We start from the raw sequence: 19091 nt of genomic DNA on the forward strand, positions 1-19091 counted from the left end.
AAGTAGGACAAGTTAAACGCTCCTCTTTTCCTGCTGCTGGGGCCTCCGACTGCTGTCATGCAGTGCCTCAGCCTGTCCCCAGCCCCTGGAGGTGTGCTGGCCTTGTGCTCACCTGGGAGGATGACCAACACCTGAATCACCACCCTGCAACACCTGGATTCTCCTGGCTGACTGGTCACAAAGCCCCAGCCCAACCGGCCACATACTCAGCTGTGATTACAGAGCCAATCCCCAGTACTCTTGAGATTTCCATGTGGCACCTTGCTAATAAGTTCTCTAATTGCAACAGCCTTAAAAAGCAGGTTGTTTACCATGTCGCTCTCCCACGCAGATTCCCACACACCATGGGCTGAGCAAGACGCTGCCGCAGCAAAACATCTGTCAAAAAAAATAAATTCAGCCTCTTGTACTCCAAGCTTATTGCTACCATGAAGGTATCTGCCAAAAAGAAACCTCTTCTCATCAAGACAGTCCCACCTTGGTAACGCCTCCAGGAAATACTCAGTGCAGCAAATGCTCTTGGCTCCAGTGCACAGCCCATCCTAAACCACTTCTGCAGGTGGCACCGACCATCCCCGCTCTGCCACATGCAGCATCTCTCCTCCTGCTGGCAGATTGTCACTTCCTAGAGGGACTTCAAGGGCTGAAGGCCAGCTGAAAACCCAGATCAGAAAACACAGCTGGCCCAAACAGCTTCCCATGCACTCATCAGCTAGACCTCATCTATCTGCCCCTTTCCCATCTCCTCCTCAACAGAGTTTTCATCCCACAATCTCTCTCCATTTCTGAGATTTCAAAAGCAGATGTCCCAAATCCACACAAATATGGCTCTAAGAAAGCTGACTGCCACATGAAGAGGGTGTTACTTGCCTTGGCTCAGGATCTCTTTACACAGAGAGAGTATGAAGGACCGTGCCAGTTTCACCAGCTCCCTAATGGCCACCAGCACTAGAAAGCAGTTTTATACTCCCAAACGGGTGGCCTTTCCGCCAGGTGTAAGAGCAGTAGTAATAAGCACATATTCTGCCTCCCGCAGGCTCTCCTAGCTCACTCCTCTCAATTACCAAACAAGCAGAGGTGGGTGAGTGGGAAGAAAGTCACTTTCTCCAACAGCTCATAAGAGACACCTAAAAACTGCACCTCTTTTCATCTTTTTTCCCAGCCCCTCAGTGGGGAAGGAACACACAGGGAAGCAATTTGTTTAGGCTCACATGACAGGAGACAAAGCCAGCCTGCAATTGATGACCACAACAGTCCTTACACAGATTTAAGCAGTTCTCCCCCCCTCTTCCTTGCCTTCCTTCCAGCACTCCCTTCCACATGGTCATTTTCCAGCCGGATCAGCCCCCAAACGTGGTTTGCTATGCACCTCACAAACAGCTACGCCAGCACGATGTGGGGCATGCAAGCAACCTGGGGGAAAAGCAGACAGGCTTTTTTGTGCCTTCTCTAGGGTCTGTCTGCCCAGCAGCCAGGCTCTGTACACCTCCTTCCAGCACAGCCCAAAGCTGTTTGTGCTGCTGGACTCAGCCTGTAGGTGTGTGATGGTTCTCACGTGCAAGTTATCATCAGCCCTTCTGGATGCAGCACTGGGGCCTCTCTCTGAGGGACTTGCTTTTCTCACCTTACCTTATGTTTACAAGAGAAATTCAGGACCAAAGACAAGGCAGGTAAAAACGTGTAGGACCAGACTGAAGCCCCCAGATTCCTCACCCACCACTTAAGTACTCTGAGCTGGGCAGGCTGGAGAAGAAATATCTTTTTGCCTTTGTTCTTGCTGATCTGCAAGTCTGTATCATGAACATATAAAGAAGGACAAATCTTAAGACATAAAAATTTGGCTTTTCCTCACTTTTGAAAGTTTGACTTTCTAGCATTACTGATATCCTTCAAAAACTTTTCCATTTCTAAGACAGTTTTCTTTGTTTAGAAACCTTACAAAAACATCTTTGGAAATAAGTTCATCCACTGGAACTGGAGCAGCCTTCCCCCTCCATGGTCCTGGTTCACCAGCACAGCTGCAGTCTTGGACACACAGGCCCAGGTAGAGAGGGCAGCATTAACAGTAGAACACTTCAAAGAAAAGAACAATGTTCTACTGTGCACATCCAGTACTAGCAACAGAGGGGGACACACACTCAAGTCTGACAGCTAGACGGCAGAAAAGAGCTGAGATCCTGTGATTAAAAACTTGGTACCAGATTCTGGCAAGAAATGAGCTTTGATGGTCACAAGTCTTCTGCTGCAGCCCTTTGTCATCCTCTGCAACCTCTCTACCACCCATCTGTTCATATTCTCTCCTTCCTACCTTCATTAACACTTTGAGCTTCTCTAACTTCTTCCTTAAACCTCCTGCCCACAGCCACCCATCACCACCCCTCAGCCCAGTCTCCTACTTCCTTCTCTCTCCTTACCTCTCTTCTCTCTCCTCCTTCCAGACTCTTATGGCTCTATTCCTTCTTCAGGTGATTTTCCCAGTGTTTACATCATTCACTGTCCTTGCCCCATGTCCCAGCAGATGGGGCATGGAGAGCAGGACACCCGTTCAGCCAGATCCCATGCATTCCTCCCTCCTGCCCTGCCACAGCACCCCTGGCCAGTGCCGAGCTCCATCAGGGGATTGATCAGGCCCACAACCAGTCCACCCCCCTGCTCCACATTTGCTTAACTCCCCAGTCCCACCAGTCGATGCAGAACAGGCCCAGTGAGAGGCCAGCCCAAGGAAATCCTTTCAGACAGACAGATTCACTCTCAGTTATGAAACCACCTCAGTTCTGTATCTGCAGCAGTGTCAGCACTGCAGGAGGAACAGTCACTGAGGTGGGAACCTGCTCAGGGCAGGTGCTGTCCACAGCCCTCAGATCCATGCTGATCTCATGCAGTTTCTCCCAGAAGGTCACAAATTGGTGGATTTTCCCCAAAGTCAGCAGAAGGCAGAATCAGCAGAGGCTCTCATCCCTCCCACCCTCTTCTCTGCCAAGCTTGAGGTTACCCTCCAAAACAACATCAGGATCTCTTTGCTCAAAGTTTTATTTTGATTCAGCATCTCACTCTGGAAAACAACTGAACCATTTCAGCCAAGGCACTCCAGGAAATTTAAAAAAACCACACTTTTTCAACTGAAGAGCAGAAAACTCAACATTTTATACTGGGCACACTCAGAAACCACCTAAAACAGGTGTGTATAAATTGCAACAATGAAGATTTGCCTCCAAAAGCACCTCTGGAAGACAAGCTCTGCTTCCTACAGCTCTGTGCTAGCTCACCTAAGGCTTAAGCCTCCGTTCTGCTTGGCTATTGATTAGATTTTGCCCCATTGCAGTGAGGTGAGGGAATCAACTGCTGCATCGCATATGGATCCTGCTCATCCTCCTTGTGTCTGCTGGGCCAGAGGGAACTTTGACCCTTTCAAGCATTAATGATGCATGAATACCCTCCAGGTACAGTGAGGTAATTGAACACCATGGCACAACAGCATCTTGGTACCTCATGCATCCTTTCTTGCTGACAGGTCCAGCAGATACGCTCACACATCAAGTCCAGCACTGTGCCACGCAGCAGCCGGGTCATAGGGACCTCTGGACACCTGACACTGGGCTACCCAAACAAAAGGAAAACCCTTGCCCATGGTGCTATCACCTACACAGGAGTCTCCTCCAGCAGCCAGTGTTCATAGACGTGGATATTAAATGGGACAGAGCCTGATTCATTAGTCAGCGGAGGTGAGGTTAAAAAAAGTGTGGTTTCACTGGTATATTTTTCTCCAGTTTCTGCTACAGGTTTACAGGGTGACCCTAGGTAAACTACTGGAGCTTTTGGATGGCCATTCACCTACTTTATATCAGGAACCTCACAAATTGTGGCCTAGGGAAATCCAGGCACAGCCATGAGGTGTGCTAGTGTATGGGGCATCTCCCCCTCAACCCGGTCCAGGGCATCATCCGGGTGCCCTTGACTGCAGTGGGTGCAGAGGGAGATGGCCACAAAACAGCACCCTCCAGTCCAGGGCTGCCATCATCACCCCCACCACAGGACCATGGTCCCACCTCCAACAGCTTTGTGCTGAGCTCTTCGCAGCCCACAGCTGCCATCCTGCTTGGCTGCAGCAGACACCCGCTGGAGCGCGGCGCTGTCCTCCACAGCCGAGCAGGCAGATTTCAGCTCCTTTGGGAACCACCGTCACTTCTTCCAGGAATCACATTAAAATAAAGCAAAAAAATCTCTGTTCCTCATTACCGCCAGGAACACTGAAACCCCGGAGCAGATTGCAAGCTTGCAAATTTATATCTAGGTTTCAGAGCCCAGACAAAACAAAGCCCACTAAGGAGGGAACGTTAACCCTGATACTGCTGTTTGTTGCATTTTTAGTGCCTCTCGATATCTAAGCAGTTGGCAGATCTTGCCAAGTCATGCATTACTGCCAAAAACCTCTCACCATTAGACATACAGCAATAGCTGTGGAGCTCAAATGGATCATTTTCCAAGAAATGAACGTGGTTTTGTGGATATACAGTAGTCTGGGGTGCTGTTCACCACCTGGCTCTGCGTTAAGAGTCTCTCCACACCAAATAAACCATTTCCCAGGGCCTAGGTCTCCAGCCATCAGGAATAAACAATTTTGTTCCTCCCTGTTGAAATCTTTTCCTGTAAAAAATCATAATTTACCCAAATCGCCCTTTTCTTTTTGTAATGGAGGAGAGGCATAGGAGAGACACGGGAGTGCCAGAGTACTAAAACACTTGGGTTCTCTCTGCAGTATTTAAATGTGAAATGCAATATGTAAATTTCTTTTAAGATGGAGCATTCAAAAATATTGCTCACATTATCCTCCCACCATAAGCAGTAATAATTATTCATTATCCCAAAGTTCACCTGCTTTGTCTATCTTCCAAGGCTGGGCTGTCTCTCATTACAGTGACCCCTTCTCATGCCACTGGCAGTTTGAACAAGGCAAGTGAAAGGCAGCTCTCAGAAAGATGCTGTACAGCCCCTTCTCCTCATGGCACCTCATAGTCCAAAGGACATCTCTCAGAATACTCAAAGGCTCCTCCCTGTGAGAGGGATGTGCAAGAGGTTCTTCATAGTCTCTCTGGCTTTGAAATTCTCTTCTGAGATCTTCAGTGCTGCTGAGAAGCTTTAACATGTGCTTAACTCATGGAGGCTTCATAACAAGGATAGAACTGCTCTTGTTGCCATTGGCTTGGCTGACATGTCCATTGGAGTGCAGGGTTGTAGAGTCTGACCACCAGGAGAACACGACCTGCTCAGGACTTCAAGATCAGCCTCTGGAATTGCATTTTACTTTTTAACCTGACCAACATCTTCCAGTAAGGCTGGGAATCCAGTGAAGTTCACCTGGCTCCCACAGAGAGATGGACAGCATCTGGCACACCTGCTGTCTGCAAGGACTCTGTCTTCTCCAGGGTGTTTTTCACGTATATTTTCTCCTCCATAGGACTCTAGATTGTTGTGGCCTATTTCCATCTGGAAATGCAGAGTTGAACCAAGATGGAGTGTATCAGAAAATGCCTTATCCTTCATGCACATGACAAATGTAAAACACTGGAAAAAAGTGGAGGCATCGGAAAAAAACCACAGGGATAGAGAAAAACATCTCCTGCTGTTCCCTGACACATAAGACTTTGGGCTAGACATTAAAGACTTCCATGTTCTCAGACTGTGAATGAAAGAGAACAAAACCTTTAACCTGTTCTGCACTGATACTACCTGTTCAGATCAGGAGGTTCTCTGGACAGTGTCTGCTACACGCCTTAAAATTCTCCTGCTTGGGCAAGTAACCCAAAACAGAAGAGTGGCCCAACCAACCAAGGAATAAGAACAGGGCATTTTCCATTCCTGGTTTCTAATAATTATTCCCTTAACTATAAAAAACAGGCCAAAACCAGTCATTATTGCAGTTTACAGAGGACCTCTAAACACCTTTTTTTCTCCCTCTTGTGTAAGAGCCTAATAATGTATCTGCAAACAGAAGTTTTGTGAGGCTGAGGAGCTATATCACAGTACAGAACAAACTTCTTAGCCTACACAATGTTTGAATCTTCAAGGCTGCAAATCTTTACAGGGGCCTGTCTGAGGAAATGCTATTTCTTGAGATAAAAATCACTTCACATTAGGAAAAAAACCCCTGTATTCTAAGAAAAACAACAGCGAACAACTAATGGCCTTTGTGCTTGAGAACAAACCATCCCAAACACACAATGTGACAACAGGCAACACCCACTGCAAAATGAAGAAGCATTTCCTGCTCTAGGTTCAGGCTTCCTCGCTGCTGTAAAGCCTACCAAAATGAAATATTTAGCAACAGGAGCTATATCTGCCCTACCAAGTCACTCAGCTTTTCAATACTCTCGTTCTATTTCTCACCCAGAACTCAAATTTGTCTTTGTCTTTGCTGACACTGAAAGGAAACAATCACTACTTATCCCACAACAATGAAATTAAAATTGAAATTCATGCCAGAATTATTACTTTGAGTGGCAATGTTTAAAAAAAATGGCAAATTGCAAGAGTTTGAAGGACTTTATTTTCTACAGAGCTTGCTTGCTTCATTCATTAGTTCAGTCAAATAATTTGATTAATTTTGAGCAAAGCTAATGAAATTAAAGAGCAAATGGCAAGAGAGGTGGCAAACTGAGGGCACAGCAGCACACCTTGCAGGCAAAGCTGCAAGGGGACTCAGCCTGCTCTGGGACTCCAGTATTGCAATGGAGAGGTTCATGCCCTCCTTCAGGCACCTACCTGGGGCCTCTTGGTGTCCAGTCTGACATAGCTGCAGCAAAACACCCTGACCCATGCACGATCATCTGCTCTTGAGTGTCTCTGCTAACAGCTCACAGGTCACAGAAGCACCAACAATGGGAGTGGTTCACCCACACTCACTGCAAGGCTTGTGATTTCAAATCAATCACTCCTTGCCCACCAAAAAAAAAAGTAATCCACAGCTTGCCCAGTTTTTTACTGGATACTTTAGGTATCCAGGAGCAAAGAGAGGCAGGTAGTGGAGAGCAGCTCTGAATTCATGCCACTGACTGTGCAAGGCCTGATGGGGCACCCTAGTAGCACCAGAGTCACTTGCTGTGATCAACACAAGCTCTCAAGGCAGTCACCACAGAGGCACCAGGTTAGAGGCTTTAACCAGAGCCAGGAGGACCTAGATGACACCCTGGGAGAGCACAGAGAATCAATATTTGAGCACAGTGTGCTGGAGAACCACAACAGCCCCCAGTCAACGGTGTCTTCCTGGCAGGGTGCTGCCAGGTTCTTCTCAGCAGTGGTGAGGAAGAAGACTCTACTTGGAAGCTACCCACTTGGAAGTGGTTACAACCAAGGTTAGAAAAGGAACATTAGGGAACTTTACACCCTATACAGCACTACCTGTTTTGGAGAGCAATTAAGCAGAAATTTGCTTTTAAAGGAGATTTCAAACAGAGTTGAGTTCTTGTGGGTTATCTCGGCGATCCTGGCACACACATGGGTCATCACAGGGAGGGAGACAGGATACTGACAGTTCAGTTAAACCTCAGCTGCTGCAGTCCCTGGGGCTGGGCAGAGCTGAACTGTCTTCTGACAGCCACAGCTTTGTTTGGTCCCACACACAGCACGCTGCACCCTGTTCCCACCTCCTGCTCCCAGATGGAAATGTGCCTCATGTCCGTGGCAGAGACAGACCCCTCAGAGAAGCTACTTTCACTGTTCTAAAAGGAAAAAAGGGCAAGGAGACAAAGAGAAGGAGAGATGCAAGAAATGCTAAAGACACCATCAGTGAAAAAACCTACATATTGATATCTAGAGTAAAAAGAATAAGGAAATTTTGAAAGAAATCTTAATTTGGATGACTTGGAAAAAAAAAAGTCCCATTATCAGGCAGGATGAAATACAGAAACCCAAGGAAAGATTAAATAGAATTCTTCAAGGGAAGGAGGTGGTAAGGGGGGGTGTAAGGGGGGGGCAGGGAAATAAACCCCACAAAACAAAACTAACATCAAATCCTAAGCAATGCCTGAAGTTTGGCAAGCAGAAGTCAGTCCTCACCTTCTCTGTAAGAGCCTGGAGTGAAGCAGGTCCCGGGTCAGCAAGTGAGAGAGCTGGAGGAGAGGCTGCCTCCCTGCACCAGGACCCAGCGGAGACAGGGTCAGCCTTGGGGAGGTAATCTGCTCCCCAGGTAAGGAGATTTTAATTTTAATTTTGCACTGTTTGCTTTGCACAGGAAATGCCAGTTGAAAAAGGGGAGTTCATATAATCCGATTCAGCTTAACACAGCAACAAATACATCCAGCAAATAAAGACAGGCAGGGATAATTTCACTAGACCTCCCTTGCTTCCTATTGCTCCATTTCTTTCTCCTCCTGAAAAATTCCATGGATTTTTAACAGGTGAAGCAGGTTTGTTTCCCTGCCCCAATACAACAGGTTACCACTGATGGACCAAAGAGCCATATGGGAGCCTACAAAGGACTAACAGAACCATACAGTCCCAGGTGGACCTAACTTCCTAGATTTTTTGTTTGTTTTGGTGGTTTGTTTGGTTGGTTGGTTTTCTTATCTTTATACACCCTCACACCCAACCACTTTTGGGGCTTTTACTTCACTGGAGTTAGACAACAGTAGCCGAGACCCTGTGAATTGCACTATGTCCATAAACAAAACAACATGCTTGGCATAAAACCTCTGAGATGAACAACACGTTGGCAGTGTGAGGACAAGCAGTAGGGTCCCGACCCTTCATCTTTGAAATTAAAACTCCCGAGAGCTCTACTGAGCAAAGGAAGAAGCTCCCCAAAGTTCAGATTGACTCCAGTACATTATCCTTCTGTCCCCATAGTCTACTGAAAGCAGTGAGACAAGAGCTGCTAAAAAAAAGCAGGTGAGTGACCTGAGGAGCCAGTCTACAGACACTGCCATGTTACTCTCTTTGCCTGATTCAGTCTGGCTTTTTTGCAGCACCATGTCATCATTGCTGGATCCTTTTTCAGAGAAGGTAACACACTGGAGTTACACACTTAACCATTCATAAGTCACAAGAAAATTATCAGAAGTCCAAAACATCATATTGCTTGAAACTCCATGTGGATCTACATGCTACCCTGATGGGTTCTAATGTGAACTCATCATTGGGTTCTCTACATACCCAGACACACACAACCTTCAAGCAGCATCTGCAACATTAGCCATCACCAGTGAGGATGTGATAGCAGCCAGCTGCCTTCCAGGTTACAGCAAACAAGTGGGAAGCCACTTTTTGTACTTTCAAGTTGTGAGTTATTCTCAGACTTCTTTCCAAAAAACTTAAATTTCAATTACAATTCTGAGCCTCCACATTTCCAGAAAAAATAAAGGGAGAAAAATAAAGGGAGAAAAATAAAAGATGATGTTATGAAGGAGATCTCCTTGTTTTTCAGAAGGAAGCCCCTCCCTGATGCATGCCTCCACTGTCCAACTGGGAGAAGTCAATATATGGAATCAGGCTTGCCCTGGATTCTGTCTGTTCTTGGAAACTCTAAATGTGACCACACATGGGACTAACCAGTCAAGGAAAACATCAAAAGCTCTTTAATCTTCCTGTTCTCTAAGTGCACGCATCCTCAACAACGATGGAAGAAAGAGAAGTAAACTATTTCCAAAGTTTCCCATTTTCCTCAGAAAGCAGTTGCAGTCCAAACATTTGAGTTCTCCACCTCTTGTCTTTGAGAACTTCTTAGCACCACACCTTAACAGCTTAGATACCAGCACAAGTTTGAAGCACACTCTGGCTTTGTGCTCAAGCCCACAACACTCATTTAAAAATGGCCAAGCATGACATGCTTGCATATGGATACAATGACAGCAGAGCAGATCCTGCCTCAATTCTTGGCTTCTGTACAGAAAACACCCCTCAGCAAATGTAGCTTGAGGCTGCAGCTAGAACAAGTAAGAACCATATGTAGGTCTAAAGAAAATAACCTTTGTTTCTGAGCCCCATCCCAGATCTCCTGGGTTCCTTCAGCACAGTTCACATCCATTCTCATCACTGGTATCACAATAACAGGGAAATTAAGAACATCACACTATAAAATATAGTTACATAAAAAAAATCTTCCCAGATACTTTTTCAAGGCAGCTGTCACACTAAAAACTTCTAAGATGCCTGTGCTAAGTGAACTCAAGAAACAGAAACGCACACGAAGTAAAAGGGAATCATTATGAACTAAAAATCATGCACATGTTTTACACATGTTCTGTTTTAAACATGCTCTACCTGCTCCTTAGCTTGTCCTTCAGGAGGCACCCAGGTGAAAAGTACACGTGAAAAAAAACAACCCATTTGAAGGACAACTTCCGATGAATAAACCAGATAAGCACAAATCAGCTCCCTGGGTCTGGAGCAACACAGAGGGCACCCACAGCGTAAGCTGATACAAAGAGCCCCTTCCAGGTTTTCCCTATTGCTCAAGAAATCTCCAGCATGCAAAAGCACGTGGCCAGCATGGAGAATGTCATTCACTTCTATACGGCTCAGTAAATGATGGCAAGAACACACACCTGCATCCAGCTCTTAGTGGAAACAAGCCAAAATCATTCCCTTACCTTCTGTGAAGCTGCCTGTAAGAGTTATGACGACAAACACTTTGCCTTCTGGCTCCAAATCCACCTGAAAAAGGAAAGGAGAGCTTAGAAGACTATTTTTCAAGGCAGAGTTTTGCATGATAAATCCTGCCAACATTTGATAATATTTGAAGGTCAATATATATTCATGCACACACTTAATTTTACAAAAAAAAAAAAAAAAAATAAAATCAAGCATCTATGGCTCAAATTGTTCAGCACTTCTAGGAAAAAGAAGGAATTGAGTTCCCTATTTTTTATGGAAACCTGAATGTTGAACAATCTCAACCTTGCTAAAGGAAATAAAGATTCAAGGCGGAGGGGGTGGAGGGAAGAGGAGTAGCATTAAGCACACAATTCTCTAAAAAGACCCACGTACATCTGTTTGGTGAATTATAATGCATATTTCCTCCCAATTACTTCTTATCCCATTGGAATTGTGTCAGTCTCTCAAAATACCATCAGTGCTGAGGTAAACTAATTTCTTCTTACATAAATGACATTTTGGCCTTAAACAACAGAAAATAAGAAAATGTTAGTGCTGTTACCTAAGGACTTGTTGTCATTTAATCTAAATAAGACAGAGATAGAGAACATAACTTTAGGGATCAGAGATTCAATCCCAGTGTCGGTCAGCCTGTCCTTCAAAGAAGGTATTTATTTTTTGGCAAGTAGATTTTTCATTTTTAGTTACATTTTTAATTAAGGTCTTGCTTTTGTGTTTGTTTTGTTGTTCACCAGCTATTTTTTTAGCAAAAAAGAAAATCACAGTTAAGGATCCCTGAAGTTTAAATCTGGCTGTCATACAAATGTCACTTAAACAAAACAAAGCACTCCCCCAAACAACAAGCTTAAAATTAGCAAAGAGGAGCTTCACACATTAATTTTTTGGGTATTGATAATCTGAAAAACAAAAATCCTGAAAACATAGCTCTCTGAAGCAATGACTACACATAATCATTCAAACCCTCTCTGCTCTTGTATGGCCACCTGTCCTTGGTCAAGCAGAAATAGAATCAAGTCTTCTACATCAGCAGCACCAAGTTTCATCATGGAGGTGCTCAGAATTTAATACAGTTTGGTGTGCATGCTGTGGAGTAGAAAAATAATTCCCAGTCCTGCAAGAAAGGATGATGATCCCAGGCTGCCTTTTTTTTCCTCAAGTAACATTGCATGTACTGGGCCAACACTCATATTCCTCCCCAGTGTTAACACATTTCACATCATTCAAATAAACCTCTAACCAAGCTCCCAGATAAACAGTGTGTGGACCACCACCAATCCAAACAATCTTTGCCTGTGGTCTGCAAACCCCTGCCATGCATCAACCAGTCCTTGTAAGGGAATAGCATGAAGACAGAGCTACAAGAGAAAGTTGAACTCTAACAGAGGAGCCAAACAGCCATGCTACAAATGGACAAAAAGTGCCTGTACAGCTATGAGCAGGGTGAAGGTGTCTATGCCAGGCTGACTCTGCAGTGTGAAGGTACAGCAGAGCTTTCTGCTGGCACCGCCACTCCTAGGGATGCTAACTCCAGCTTCACTAGTGGGAGCTGAGAGAAAATCTTCTAGGGTAAGCAAGGGAGAAGCAGAGACATCACACCCCATCCCTGTGCATTTCCCTAGCCTACAACTTGCTGCAGTAGTACAGAAACTTTATTAAACTATTGGGAATTTAAGATGAGCAGAGTAAATATTTTCAGAGCAAGGATAAGAGGATATCCTACTCCCATGACTCCAGCTACAATCCAGAAGCAATACAGCTCTATCAGTGGGATACAAAACAGGGAAGTTAGAATTGCTTGGGTAAAATACTATCAAAATGTTGATGTTATGGACACTATTTTCCACCAAAAATTCAGCCAAAGAACCCAAACACAACCAAATCAATCTCACAGGGAAAATATAAATTAAATAATTATTTTTTGACTCAATATTATTTTTGTGTTTGCTTGGGTTGCTTACTACACTGGCTTTAGGAAGCTGTGTTTGAACAGCCCACTCTCTCCATTAATATGAAAGACATTCTTCAAAGAAACTTCAACTCCATTGATATTATGCATAATATGTTGCCTACATTTCAGTCCACTAGAGACATGCAGCTTTGTAAAGAAACGGTTCTTTAAAAAATATATAATATCTCTAATACATTTACAGTCACCAAATCTGATTTACAGGATGTCAAGAATTCAGTTTTTATGGGAAAGACCTTTCTTAGGTTTCCAAAATTATTCTTCAGTGCTCATTATTTTTCTGCCAGTCTCCACACACAGCAATACATTTGACTTCTTCTTTCACAAAGAGCATCCTTCCTCCTTTCTTCTGACATACATGGTTTCCAGCAGGATCCACAGCAAATTCTGGACTCCTTAAGTCTTAAATGCAGAGGCTTGTCAAAACAGAAGCAGCTGGGCTGCGGCTGGGAGATGCACTAAAAGCATTATCCACCTTCAACACGGGACATAACCAAAAATTGGTCCAAACTCTGTGACATATCCTGCTCTCCAACACTGCAAATGAGAGTCCTCTGCCCAGGGAGGCAAAGTCTTACAGAACAGACACAAAATAATTCTGAAACAACAGGAGATTTATGACAGTTATAAAACAATCTCTCCCCTCCAGACTCCAAGATTAAAGATCAGTCAAATCCCCCACATCAACTAAGCAGCCATGGTCATATTATGCCACGGTTCAAGGACACTCAATAAAGAAGATCTAGCTACACTCAAGATCTTCTCACTGCACATGTAAGCAGGATCCAATGAAAAAATTATAGTTGAAGGGCTCCAGAATGAAGACTGAAGCCCCAGCATGCCAGGAGCTGCTGAAACTCTGGTACACCAGCACCTCACTGGATGCAGGACCAATAGTGAAATCTTCTCCTATGCAAAAAGTTAAAACACCAACAACAAAAGATAAAATGAAATTAAATAATTAAAACTAACAGACCATTAATAAAAGTCTGACTGTTGGACCTGCTGCAATTTCCTTTAAAGCTGAAATTTGACCAGCTAAGTAGCAGACAACACAATACCCAAGACCAACTCCCAGATCATAGAATCACAGAATGCTTTGAGTTGGAAGGGACCTCAAAAGGCCACTAGTCCAACCCCCTACAGTAAGCATGGACATCCCAAACTAGATGAGGTTGCTCAGAGCCCCATGAAGCCTGATCTTGAATGTCTCCAGGGATAGGGCCTCTACCACCTCTCTAGGCAGCCTGTTCCAGTGTTTCACCACCCTCACAACAAAGAACTTCTAAGGTATAATTAAATCTCCCCTGCTCTGGTTTAAACCCATCACCCCTCATCCTGTCACTACATGCCTTTGTAACCAGTCCTTCCCCAGCTTCCCTGGAGGCCCCTTCAGGTACTGGAAGGCCATCACAAGGTCTCCCCAGAGCCTCCTCTTCTCCAGCTCTCTCAGCCTGGCCTCGTAGGGGAGGTGCTCCAGCCCTCTGATCATTTTTGTGGCTTTCCTCTGGACCTTTCCTAACAGGTCCACGTCTCCCTGGTGCTAGAGCTACTTAACTCCTGTGAGCTCCTCACACTTGCTGGACCACAACCCGTGGTGCTCGTGTAGCCAGACAGGCTCACAGGCCAAGCTGGCGCACACAGCAGGCAGCTGGCTAAGCCAGGCCCCAGGGCTAACCACAGCCACCCTCGCAGCTCGGCTGCCCGTGTTCCTGCCCCTGCTTTACACCTTTGTTGCTGCCTTCACACGTTGTGGTGCAGCTGCAGAAACAGCACGTGCTCCAGAACAGCTTTACTGACCCAGCAACCAGCTGCAGCCAAATCCAGACACACAAAAATATGCCCATAACCATCTGAAACCAAATGCCCACAAACAACGAGAGAGGTACCCTACTTCTCCCTCAAAAGGAGGAACTCCTTATATGAGCCCTCCTTCAATCCCTTCAGTCACTAAAGAACTTGGGTTGCCAGCTCCTCCTTCCACACACTGGGAGGACTTCTCTCTGTGCTCTGTTATTTAATGACATTGGAATACTTCAAAAGGAGGCCGCTGCCAAAGGACTGGCCCTCCAGCCACGGAAGGGATAACCCTATCTAGTGACGGCTGGCTGGTGGCCCAGGCCCCGTCTGATCGCCAGCAAGGCTCCAGTGATGCTGGTACCTCCCAGTACCAGCAAACACCCTCAGGACCCAGCCTCCCAACAGCAGCGTGGGTGTAACACAAGTACCACGCATATGCCAAGTTTTCTTTCTCACCTGTTTTCTTTCTTTTTTAATTAGCATTGTCTGTAGCTGCTTAAAGAACTAAGTTTTTACAGCAAAGCAGGGGCCACAGTGTTATTCCTTACAGAATTATTGAAGTCCAAAGAGACCATGCAATCAGTCTGGGTCAATCACCCAGCTGACGCAGATCACCTTTCTCCAAGCAAGCAGGAGAGGCTTGGAGAAACTCAACAGCTTAAAGGCAGCACAGATGATGGTAAAGGAGAGCTCCTATATCATAAGCTAGGAAGCAAGTGATACAGGAATGTACCCATCTGTATGTATTTCACAACAACATTCAAAGAATAATAAATACAGAGAAAGTTTCCTAATGCCAAGATCTGTTTGGCACAGGGCAACTTCTTCTAGGGAACCACAGAATTCTGCCTGGAAGGTTTAGTGTGAGAGCAGGAGATGCACCACAGTGGGAAAAGTCCTGTTTTGGGAGAAGCAAAGGAGAACTCTGAATTTTTATGCATGCAAGATATTGCAGATGCTATGAGGTATGATCTCCAAATAAATCAAACTGCCTGGTGGCTCAGCATCATGCCATTGGGACACAGCTGTAAAGAGCAATCACCCTCCCCTCTCTCCAGCACTTTCATCCTCAGCCTGGTCCCCCAGAGAACAACTGGGCAGAAAAACATTGACTTCCTGGCTGTTTTAGAGGTAACTTGGCCAAGTTTTAATGAACTAGAGGAGGAAAGTGTGCTTATCAGTGTAGTAAAGGCTTTAATCACCACTCTTCTAGTTCAAGGAAATGGAATCCAGCACGTGCCTCCATAGCACAAAGGGTGGATACGATCAGCTGCGGGAGCTCAGGAACCCCCTCTGTATCTGTAAGAACAACACAGGATTTTGGCCCAGAGCTATGCATACACTTTAACTTTTGTTGAACTTCACATCCCTACCAAAGAGAAAAACACTGGAGGATTTTGGCAAGCGAACTGGAAACGAGCAGGTAAGGACTGATGAGTTCACCTGCAGTTTCATTACGCTGCCATCATGAGACACAGCAGCTTGGCAGCGAGGCTGAAGGCAGGGCTGAGGAGGACTTCACTCCCCGTTCAACCACTCGCATTGTGCCCCATGCCTGAACTTGCTGAGATGGCACAGATTCAACCAACTTCAAAAGGGAGCTGCAAGGGATGGGTTTCCCACAAGGAGGGGCCCCCGCCAGCCATCTCACACGCCTTCTCCAGACAAGGGCTGTATGAACATCCCGCATCGGTCCCAACAAGCAGGTGGGTGTTATTGACTGCCCCTCTCTGCAGTACAAAAAAAAGCTAGTTTGGGAGTGAAGGAGGGAACAGGCGCAAGGAGACTGAAACAGGGCTCCTTAATCATTCACATGAATAATAAGAACTGGTCCTGCGTGATTCATCAATGGAAGAGGTTTGGAAAACAAATTCAGAAGGAGTGTAATCTCTCAGGCAACACATCAACACCCAGCTGAAGCATGCACTGAACTCGAAAAGCAGGAATAGTCAGTCAGCCTCCGAGAGAGCCTGGCGGGCAGGTCTGAAAACTCGCTGCATATGGGAAGAGGCAGATCCAAAGGGTGGCTGCTGGCCTGCGAGTCGCTCAGCCTCCAAAATGGTGATAAGATGGGACCTCCAGGATGAAGAGACATCATCAACATTGCATCTGGCATGAGCATTAATTCTTGCAAACACCAGTTTAGAAGGTTTATTTCCTCCTCCCTTCCCAGAAACATCTAATCCAGTCTGGGAAGCCTGATCTGAAGTACACTGAAATCAGTGGGAATCTTTTTATTGTCTTTGGATCAGACACAAGACAACTGCCTTTACCCTGGAGCCCAGAACATCCTTTCTCCCATTGCTGCTCTGGCCTTTTCTCCCCACAGGCACAATTAGTAAGCATCCTAGAAGTACAACCTTTTTCTAAGCCATGTCAATGCTGACTTGGCTTCAAAAACAGAACAACCCAGACACTTGCAGTGAATAAAGCAAATATAAAAACTACCTGGGGACTTAATTAGCTTAATTAAACAAGTAGCTATACCTTTTGACTTCCTACACAATTTTTAAATTTAATTAACCAAACTGCATATATAATCAGTCATTTGGAGAGGCAATTCCCAAGGCTCCGTTTAGTTGAAAGAGCTGAAAGTCTGGGTTAGACTAAAGCTGTTTTTTTTTTCACATGCCTCTAGTTATTTCTTTTAATTTTTCTTCTTTAAGCTCCTACCAGATCATGCTTCTGGAATGTCAGATCTCTCCGTATTTTAATAAGGTGGCACCTGTACCTGAGCATGCCTCTGTTGGACAGGTCAAGTAGCAACTTTCTCAGCCAAACACATGGTGCCTGAATTAAGCAGTCCCTCTCATATGCTTTGTTTTGAGGCTAACAGACACCTGTCTATCAAGTCAAACACCTTTAAAAAAAATCCTTAGGGCTTTCTAGTACAAAGGGGATTTTGCATTTCCAGACCAACAGATTAAAGTATTTCTCCCACAAATGTACAGTATGCAATTGTTAGGATTCAAATCAGTGCACCTAAAAAAAAAAAAAAAAAAAAAAAAAAAATTTAAAAAATAGGATGCCAAGTATCTTCTCATTCCTGCGAAGGCTGACAAGAGCTTTGAGCAGTAGTCTCCACCACAGGTGCCAAGGGCAGATGTAGACAGTTTCTCAACAACCCATGGCAAGCTCCATGCAGGGGAGGCCCAGGGAGATGCCAGTAATGAACAGCAGCAATCCCAGCTCACCCCACTCAAGCTTTGAATCTTGTGCTGCCATGCAGCAGCATCTCCCTGCTCCCACTAGGATTTAATTTCACTGCCAGGTCTCCAAACCAAGAGCGAGCACAGGGTGACAGAGCACTGTGGAGAGGCTGCTAGTCCCACCTCCAACTGGCAGGTCCACACACTGTGTTGAATTCAGAGCATCAAAGCCCTCGCAGCTCGCTGATTCCACCTGCAGCAGATGCATTATTAGATCTAGAGATGATACCTGGTCCCTTGAGGGCCAGCCTGGCCATCCAAAAAGCTCAGAACTTCTGCCTCCTGCTAGTGATGGTAACTGTCAAAGTTTCACAGGGGAAAAGAAACCTGACAACTTTTACTGCTGTATGTTTAACACTCTGGAGGTAAACCCACAAATAGGAGGAAAGTTAGTCTCTCTCATAACTCCTATAACCAGTTATTCCAGCTATTATTGTAATATTGTCATTCTGATTTTTTGTTCTAGGAGAGCTGTTTAAAAATATTACTTTTGTTTCCAGTCAAGCTGCATAATTATAAGCTGTGTGCCAGTCACGAACCATCATGCATAACTAATGACTCTTTGCCAATCCTGGACTCTTTAATCAATTTTAGTCTCCTTTCATCCAGGAGATTACCCATCTCAACAGGAGATTTGCTCAAGGTAGGAAGAGCAAGAGTTGTAACAAGATTTCTCTGTCCCATAAAAATTCTTGCCAAGAAAACCTGCAAGAAGGGCTACAAATAAAATATAAATTAAAAAAGGGGCTTAAAAAACCAATATTTCAAAGGCATGAGCCAGACCCTGCTGCTACCAGGGTTACACCAACTTAGATGGCTTTTGAGAAATCCCACCTCCAAATAGTTGCCGGTGGCTGTTTTTTAGTATACTTTAAAAAAAAAAACTGCAGGGTTATAAAGCTAAAGAGACACACACAATTAATTCCAGGACTATTATATGTTTGTTCTCCTTATGTTTTTGAAGAAAACCAACAGCTAACCTCTGAAGGCATTTCTGATCTCTTCTTCACGAGTTATGTGGTGGGGGGAGGGAGTCCAGCTGCTTGTTTATCAGTCCATAGTACTGAAGTTTCTTGAAGACCAGGCATTGTCCCCAACAGTACCACTGCTGAGTAAGAATCCGTTCCTTTGGAAATTTAAGTGAAATTCAAAATGAAAACAGTGGGGGAGGAGAGGCTAGGAGTCTGCAGCAGAGGAGGGCTTTTGTCCACAACCCCAAGGCAAGTGTGGGGCTAGAAATGCCTAGGTTGGCAAACAGGCAGGGAAGAAAACTTGAGAGATGCCCAGACCCTAGCAGCGAGAGTCCAACTTGTACAGGCACAGAACACACCGAGCGTGGGACAGCTCTTCAAGCTGCCAACAGCAAACCAGGCACTGGAACTTCCACCTCAGAGCCTTCCCCTCTGGGCTCCACGGGGCAGGGGTCACCAGCCCTCCCCGTGGGTCAGGCAGGAAGGTGGTCTAGCTGCCAGCAGCTCCTGAAGCGGCCGCAGGCTGCTCAGCAGTCG

General features: G+C 45.3%; 1 protein-coding gene across 1 annotated transcript in view; it reads right to left on the reverse strand.

Annotated features, from left to right (window-relative positions):
- PRKCH (protein kinase C, eta) overlaps positions 1-19091 on the reverse strand; it is a gene marked incomplete at both ends in the record, with an annotated part of 56283 nt that overhangs the window by 17523 nt on the left and 19669 nt on the right. Inside the window, one exon of the mRNA XM_008945408.1 lies at positions 10584-10647. Coding sequence (XP_008943656.1) covers positions 10584-10647 — 64 coding nt within the window. The remainder of the gene's footprint in view (positions 1-10583; positions 10648-19091) is intronic.

This window comes from Merops nubicus, unplaced genomic scaffold (genome assembly GCF_000691845.1).
Source record: "Merops nubicus isolate BGI_N331 unplaced genomic scaffold, ASM69184v1 scaffold44178, whole genome shotgun sequence".
NCBI classification, from domain to species: Eukaryota; Metazoa; Chordata; class Aves; order Coraciiformes; family Meropidae; genus Merops; species Merops nubicus.